The following is an 8,857-nucleotide window of genomic DNA, read 5'->3' as shown; positions in this document are numbered from 1 at the left end:
GTCCATAAAGTGCCACATGCCCGTGTTAATCAAAATTAACCTTTATAAGAGTGAATGAAGTGACTTGTGAAATTTAGGTGTAAACGTAGTTTTGCACTGCGCTGTCATAATTTTGAAAACTAACTTGATAAAACAGCGTTTTTTAGTATACATTATTACAAATTTGAGATTATCGATAAATACTTACCTATTTGAATACCTAAATACTATTACAAATTGAAAAATCCATTTCCCAAGATGTCTTCGCAGAGTAACTAGAAATCTCCGAAAGGCTAGTCTAGTGTTCAAACATATCGAAAAACAGGTTTTACCCAAAAGAGAGAATTACGTGCCAATTGTTTTTTAATAATTAAAATTAAAAAATTAATTGAAAAATAAACTTTCATGTTAAAACCGTCTATGCCACCGACTTAAAAATTGATTCTTTTCATTCTGAATATAAACAAACCTTTTTTTTAATGAATTTTATTACACACTGTCCTACAATAACTTACAATAAGTTGAGTAGAAATATTCAGCCAGCAGTAAGTTGTTTTGTAAAAATAACAAGTAAACACTGCACATCGAGCCGAATATTTAGACCCAGCAAAAATGTCTACATCTTAAAATAACCTGTCATAGCTGTATAAACAATAATCATCACAGATTATAAGCTATGAAAATAAACAATATTGCAGCATAACCGCAACGTCAATATTGTAAGTGTAAATGTTCCATTCACAATAAAAATACGACTAAAAAACAATCAACTTTACGATGGAAAAAAATTGTGAACGGCAACTATAACAATAAAGAAAACTATAACAATAAAATAACACAATACTGTCTTTTATAATATGTGCGAATAAATCATCAAATATAATTAAACACACCACGAGACAATAATAATGCAGCGCTGTTGGTTTTCTAGTAATTTCAAATGGTTGCATATTTTTGATGTTTGCTTTAAAGCTAGAATCTATATAGGTACTTAGTTTATATAAATGGAAGCGCAAAGCTTGCACATAAATATTTTAGACTTTAATTTTATTGTACGTTTAAAAAATTATAAAAGCTATACAAGTACTGAATAATGTTATTAAGCTCATTTTGAGATTGTTTGATGTTCTCGATTATAAGAAATGCCCATGCAATTAGCAAAATATGCAACGTAAAAAAATCATCGGTTATTCGATTCTAATTTAGTACAATTTTGAATAATTCGCTTTAGCATTAACCGCAAGCGCAGGATGATCTCGTTATTTTTTCTTCTTATGTCATATAGCCTAGTGACGATAATAAAAACTTATGCTATTGTAGAATAGGTCCCTATAATTGTCATAACATCACAAATAGTAATTACAACAGTTAGTCTTGTAAAAATTTATTAATAAGGTGGTTTAGAAAAATATTTTGCACGTTTCTCTACTGACGCCGATTTTTAGACAGTCACTTTGAATACGTTTAAATTAAGAAATTTTTACAAAAACTAACTCGACAAAAAAACTTATAAATAATTTTATGTTACAGACGTAATCTGTATACAATGAATGTTCATATAGTGTCTTTATTAAAACGTATAATTTGAAAGCACTGACCCCATTAGTGTTAAGGTTTTAGTTGGAATCAATTACCTGAACATCCGACGCAACAAACAGGAATGAAAATATTGTTAATAACACACGAAAATGAACTTGCTTGTCTTTTGATTTTCCAACCGACATGTAAAATTGTTACAACAAATTAAAGTCAATATAGTGACAAATGGGACTATAGCCTACAAGTCTACTTATAACAATCCTTGTCAGTGCTTAAATTATAATTATAACAATACTAATAACAAGTTAAAATTCGACTAAGCAAGGGTCCGAAGCTGATATGGGAGACGGGATATTTTTGACAGAAAATCTGCAAATGATTTCACAACACACGTTCAAGGCACAATATGTATTCCAGTACTTTTTATTGATGAGAAGAAACGAAAATCTGCCTTCGCAACAACCAGCAGACGTTATAAATTATGGCACTTATTGCAACGACTACAATAATTACAGTTAGTTTCAGATGATTTAGATACGATATTATATAAAAATATTTGATTGCGAATTTCATTATACATTTGAATACTAGCGGCCAACCCTAAAATGTTCGAAAGAGCACTGAAATACCTACGAATTGTTAAAACAACTGTCTCTAAAACTCTACAAATGTAAAACATTACCCTTCAATCTTCTCGCTTTAGTCAAAACTGTCGAAACGAATAAAATGTAACGCAATCGAAAGAAATGATTGTTTTTTGGACCCTGCCTTTGCTTGGGCTGCTTTTACCCTACCACATAATCTAATAGCATGGAAAGACAGAGTGGATAAGAGATGCCTTATATTAGGGAAATAAGTTTTGTTGTAATCATCACTCGGATATGTCTGGATCTACCCAATCTACTCTTGCCCAGTCTGGAAGTTCCGTCTCAAATTCCCAGCCCGGACCCTAGAACATAACAAGTCTTGTATTAAACCTTATCTTGCGCATGATTGACGACTCACCCTGTATTTCCAAGCGTGTAAATACATAACTAAATCTTGAGGTTTAGGATCCCGATACCGGACCTTACATTCATAACAGTGCTTATCGACCGTCATTTTGTCTGGATTAAAGCTAAAGTCCGGAGCTTCGTGACCCGTTTGAGTGGCAACTGTTACTTTAGCATCTACATTTCTACTTGTAGTGAGTGACGATAAAGCTAACGGATGCGGTGACGATTCGCACGGAATTGAAGAATTGTCGGAAGATTCATCACATGGCGATGGTTCTCTAGACACCGGATCGGCATCGTCGTCACCTAGAACTCGGTCTGCAACAGATTCAACTTTCAGAAAAAACGCTGAGCGATGGTTTATTACCTTTAGGCACAAGAGGTCCTACTAGGGAATCGTCTAGATCCCCTTTTCGTGGATTAAACATTGACAACTCGCTGTCACCGTCCATTCCTAGCCAGTTTTCTGCATTATGGATGTGAATGAGGTCACGAACTAGTTCCTCGTCACTTTTTCCGCCCAAATCTCCGCCTTTGCCCTTCATCGGACCGAAAACTTCATGGTTGTACAGAGGGTCGTTGACGACAGGGTAACCTGAGCATTCAAAATGTTTAATACAGAGGTCCGTCAAGTTTGAGCATCATACATCGCAAAAAAATTCAAACCTATGCCATAATTTTGTGCTAATTCTGTGCCAATTTGTGCTGCAATTTTTAAATTCTGTGCTCTTTTCGTTTTAGAGTTATTTCAAAAAAACGTACAAAAAATAGTAGGCAACCCAAAATACAGATTTCAACGAATTTTCTTTCAAGAAGCGTCAAGGTTAAGCATATAGCTTCACGAAACAGCTTAAATAATATGATAATTTTGTGCTAATTCTGTGCTGATTGATAGTGTAATTTTCAAATTCTGTGCTCTTTTTGTTTTTGAGTTATTCTGAGAAACAAATTTGAACAATCGTCAAGTTTGAGCATCATGCATCGCAAAACAGATTAATTGATATGCTATAACTTTGTTTTAATTCTGTGCTAGCTAATGGTGCAATTTTCAAGTTCTGTGCTCTTTGAAAGTTTGATCGGCCATAACTCGGTTATTTGCAGTCGTATCTGAATTTAAATCCCAGATTTGGATTCAGCGTGAGATTCTGCGTAAAATGAGTCAAAATTTATTGAGTTTACCTACGAAATAAAGAAAGCATTGACCAAAAACTGTTTGGAAGTGGTCATTTTGGGGTGATTTTCAATCACTAATTTTAAAGTAAAAACGACGTTTAATAACCTGTGTATTATATATCATTCGAAAGAGGAGCTCGAAATCTATCTACTGGCCCAATTTGAGATCGATCAAGCAAACGGTTTACGAGTTATGGTCAAAAATAAAAAAAATGAAAAATTTTCATCGTTTGAGTCGCAATTTTTTTTCGCGAAAAATCGACTATCGAATTTTGGACTTTTAAGCACTTTTTCTAACGTAAAATGAGCTGAGAAAAACGATGGCGCAAACCGCATCTCAATATCTCTAATAGTTTCCGAGATATTTAACTTTGAAAATTGGGAAAAATGAGAAAAAATGAAAATCAACTATCCGAAACTTTGATCGGCCATAACTCGGTTATTTGCAGTCGTATCTGAATTTAAATCCCAGATTTGAAATCTGCGTAAAATTCTGCGTACACTGGTGTATAATAACTCAAGTTTACTCTAAAAAATAAGCGAGATATCGGTATGAGAAGTTTGGCCATAGTTTTAGTCATGAATTTTCGCGAAAATTTACAAATTTCGACTTTTGGAAAATCTAAAAACGATTTCTTATGTAAAAAATCGCGAGAAAAACGATGCCGCAAACCGCATTCCAATATCTCAAATAGTTTTCGAGATATCGAGCATTAATTGTTTGGAACCTTCAAAAATTTGGCCATCTGGCGACCACCCAAAAATTCAAACGGCCATAACTCAGTATTTGTTGTCGGATCTGAATTTAAATTCCAGATTTGGATTCAGCGTGAGATTCTGCGTAAAATGAGTTGAAATTTATTGAGTTTACCTACGAAATAAAGAAAGCATTGACCAAAAACTGTTAGGAAGTGGTCATTTTGGGGTGATTTTCAATCACTATTTTTAATGTAAAAACCCTTGATCCTTTTTGAGTTATTCTAAAAAATGTACAAAAATAGTAGGAAACCCAAAATACAGATTTCAACGAAGTTTCTTTAAAGAAACGTCAAGTTTGAGCATCATGCATCTCTCAAAACAGCTTAAGTAGTATGCGATAATTTTGTGCTAATTCTGTGCTCTTTTCGTTATTTAAAAATGTAAGAAAATAGTAGGCAACCCAAAATGCAGATTTTAACGAATTTTCTTTGAACGATCGTTAAATGATTGGAGCTTTTTGATATTCATATTTAGAATTAAAAAAATCTTTGTTTTGATTACCGGACTTACTAAATGTACATAGATAATTTAATTAACGCCTTTATATTCTTCATAATTTAAAAATTTGCTGAATAAGAACTGTTCTATCATTTATTTTTCTCTGAATCACGTCGTAAAATTAGTGTTACAGGAATAGTTGGCCAGGCGCGTTAGAATAATGTCTTTAAAGAATATTGCTCTATTCAAACACAAATACTTGACGCTTCTTGAAAGAAAATTCGTTAAAATCTGTATTTTGGGTTGCCTACTATTTTTGTACCTTTTTTGGAATAACTCAAAAACGAAAAGAGCACAAAATTTAAAAGTTGCTGCACAAATTAGCACAGAATTAGTATAAAATTATAAGACCAATTTGATTAATTTTTGTGAAATATGATGCTAGGCGTCAAGTTTGAGCATCACTTTTGTTTTAGTAATAACTCAAAAACCAAAAAAGAACAGAATTTAAAAATTACAGCACAAATTAGCACAAAACTATAAGACTTGTTTGATTCATTTTGATGACATATGATGCTAGGCGTCAAGTTTGAGCATCATTTGTGTTTCTAGAATAACTCGAAAACGAAAAGAGCACAGAATTTAAAAATTGCAGCACAAATTGGCACAGAATTAGCACAAAATTATGGCAAATGTTTGAAATTTTTTTGCGATGTATGATGCTCAAACTTGACGAACCTTTAATACAGTCGAAGATTAATGCACTTATGTCGGTCTATTTATCGCAAAACGTTCGCTTTTTTGGTTGTTACGACATACATAAATTCTCGTGACACTCATTTTTGAATATTTCATAACGCATGTATGTACAGGGAATGGAAGTCAATTTGGTAATGGCAGTGGCTAGCGCAAATTCTCGGTGCAAATAACTCTGGTAAATGTGGTCCGCTGCATTCTAGAGAGATAATTTCACTCAAAACAGAAAGATCGATGAGGTACACTCTGATTCAAATTATACTTATTTTATTAAAAAAAACTGTGTGGGCGTTGAAGGTAAGTTTATAACAGGAAGCTTAGCTTCGATGATGATGGACTGTTTCAAAAAAATGCACCATTATTTATTTACGCAGGATAATGTATTGCCGAAATTTCGATTAATTATTAAAGAGAATACACAGATTGTTGCTACTTTAATAAGCTTAAGAAATTTAAAAGATTTTTTGCTTGGCGAGTCGAAATATGGAGAAAATTAATACTGTAGACCTTTTTTGTGATAGATATGAGTTTCATGAAAATTAATTGAAAATTTACGAGCTATCGAAGCGACGCCGACGCTTGAACGAATTGGGAATAGTTCAAATAGTAATTTTAAGAGCAAAGGACAATCTGGACACACTTGGGTACTTTTTTAATCGTAATGGAAATTAATTTTTATCACTTAAATCTGTCTTTTTGAAAAAAATATGTTTTGAATTGTTGAGAACAAGAAAAGATACAAGTACATTTAATGTTTTTAGTTGAATTTTAAATATAATAACAATAATATATAATATATAATATAATATAATAATAATTTAAATATAATTTTAAATATAAAGCTTTTTGAGAATTATTTCTTGGTTCTGTTTGCATTTCCCAAGTTTCTTAATGTTTTTTTCTTTAGAATCTCCAAATTTATTTTTACATATTTGATATTCTTCTGAAATTTTAATCAATTATCTTTGGATTTTCTAAATACTCTGTACATTGGACTATACATTTTTTTCTACTTCTATTATGTGAAAGAATTTTCCCCATCGCATACCCTTAATGAAAACAGCATTTTCACTTCTAGTACAGAAAATACTTTTTCACACTAGAAGTGAAAGTAAATAAACTAAGTAAATAATAAAGTAAAATTTTGTATATTCTGTTATTGTTTCCTAATTTATTAGAAGTTGACAAAAAAAATATTGAACATTTACCTTCAACTTCAAATACTTCAGAATCGTTGACACCCAAAGCAACAAAAGTAATAGTAACAGAAACTCAACTCAACTCAGAAACAGAACGATTGCTAAAATTGATGCCTGTTATTTTTTGTTGTACAAAAATAACATTTGCAATTCGACGTGAAAGTCGACTTTTTCGTCCGTTGAGTTTGTTTACACGAGCTACACAACTCGTGAGACAACACTCAACTCACGAAAAAACTATGACTTTCGCCACTTGTTGGAAAACATACTATTTTGTGACTAGTATCTGATTTTTTTTATTTTCTAGACTCTCTTCGCGTTCCCTTTACATTTTCCCTGGATGTCATCGCTCTCTTTAGATTTTGCTTAGATTGTCTTTAGGTTTTCTATCGTTCTATTTATATTAATTTTAGATTCTCCTTTATTTTTTTACAAAAGCATTTTCATAGCGAGTTTTTCTTAAATTCTGTTTTATTTAAAATATCTACACCGTGTTTCAAAAAGATTTTCTGCACGTATTAAAAATGCCGCTTTACGAAGATAATGATTGGGACGTTGAGTACATAACCACAAGATACTTCCAGATAAAAATCATTTTGAAACACTGTTTAATGTGCTCAAATTCTTGATTCTTCGTGAAATTCTCTAAATTCTCTTTAAATTATTTTTAGATTTTTCCAAAATCTCCGTTGATTCTATTTAAATTCACTTTAGATGCTGTTAGATTTAGCGCCAAAATCTGAATTCTTTTTCGATTATTTCTAGATTCTCTTTAAATTCTTTCTAATCCTCCCTAGAATCTCCAGATTTCCTTTGCATTTTTGGTCTTTTTAGCGCCTTGAATTCTCATAAATTAGCGATTCTTACATTTTATATTCATAAATTCGATTTTCTTTGACTTGTAGATTTGATACCGGATTTCCATAAAAGAATACAAGATCACAGTTGACGCTAAAAATAATTCAAAATATGCCGCCATTTGGTGAAATCCACTAAAGTAAGAAATGTTAACCTCAAAAATGTCTACAGTTTTGATTCCACTTGTTTTCAATTTCCTTAGTTTAAATTGAGAAATTAATTCCTCTAAAACTTGACTGATTTTAAAATTGAAAATAAATTCGTGCATAATCTATAATTAAAATACTTAATCTCAAAATTTGACCCGCTGCAAAATCGTTCTCTATTTGAGGTAAGTGGCAATTAGTGGCTACGTTATTTATATTCTCTTATATGTAGAAACCCTGTATATTTTGTTCGAGTATTTTTTATTCAAGAATTCTTCAAGATTCTAAAATTTGAATTTTTTAGATCCTCGCATTCGCTCCTCTTAATTCTCTTTCGATTATTTTTACTATTACATTTTCACAAAGCGCCTTTTTGTGAAATACTTTACAACTGTTTAAATTTTCTAAATTCTCTGTGGGTTTTTCTACACTCCGTAAAATTATGATTGAACAAGGTGTTTAACATGATTCTAGCATCCAGGGTAGCTATGAAATGTCAAAGAAAAATTTGCCGCTCTTTACAAACGTGGGTTTACATTTTTTCAACTGACATTTTTAATTAACTAATTATCATAGGGCAAAGTTAGTTTTGAAAAAAACTGCCCTAGTTGTGGTTTGTAGCTTAAAAAAAACAAAAACTTGCACTAAACTGTAACTTAAAAGTCGTTGAGATAAGTCACATTTTATTTTTTTTTCGAATTTGCCGCTTTAATAGGTCCATTTGGAGTCGTTTATAGGTATGTATAAAAAAACTCAAAGTCGGAAATTTTGTTTTTTAAGAATTGGCAGAACTAATTAGTCTGACAGTCATCTGTTTCCTGTCAAGTTTTTGGTCAATTTGGATTTTACGATTCATGTTTAATAAATTGCTGCGTGAATAAAAAATGTATCAATATAATTGAATTGTCCTTTGCGACCAACAATAATTGTACCTAAATATAATAGATGTGAATACTGGCTGTGAGGTTACGTTACGTTATGTCAAAATTTAGTGACAGTGAAACTCAATAAATGT

The 8,857-nt window shown here is 31.6% G+C and overlaps 1 protein-coding gene across 5 annotated transcripts in view; it reads right to left on the bottom strand.

Moving 5' to 3' along the window:
• Positions 1 to 455: 455 nt before the first annotated feature.
• LOC148173736 (pseudouridylate synthase RPUSD2-like) overlaps positions 456 to 8,857 on the bottom strand; it is a 296,122-nt gene continuing 287,720 nt past the window's right edge. For all 5 annotated transcript variants that reach the window (XM_088035908.1, XM_088035906.1, XM_088035907.1 and 2 more), the window contains 3 exons: positions 2,881 to 3,108; positions 2,524 to 2,831; positions 456 to 2,467 (listed from right to left, as the gene is read on the bottom strand). In XM_088035908.1, coding sequence (XP_087892034.1) covers positions 2,390 to 2,467; positions 2,524 to 2,831; positions 2,881 to 3,108 — 614 coding nt within the window. In that variant the 3' untranslated portion in view covers positions 456 to 2,389. The remainder of the gene's footprint in view (positions 2,468 to 2,523; positions 2,832 to 2,880; positions 3,109 to 8,857) is intronic.

The sequence above is a fragment of the Gnatocerus cornutus genome, chromosome 5 (genome assembly GCF_029298725.1).
Source record: "Gnatocerus cornutus isolate USDA-ARS CGAHR chromosome 5, icGnaCorn1.1, whole genome shotgun sequence".
NCBI lineage: Eukaryota > Metazoa > Arthropoda > Insecta > Coleoptera > Tenebrionidae > Gnatocerus > Gnatocerus cornutus.
Note: the sequence above shows the minus strand (reverse complement) of the source record. Positions and strands in the feature narration are given on the sequence as shown.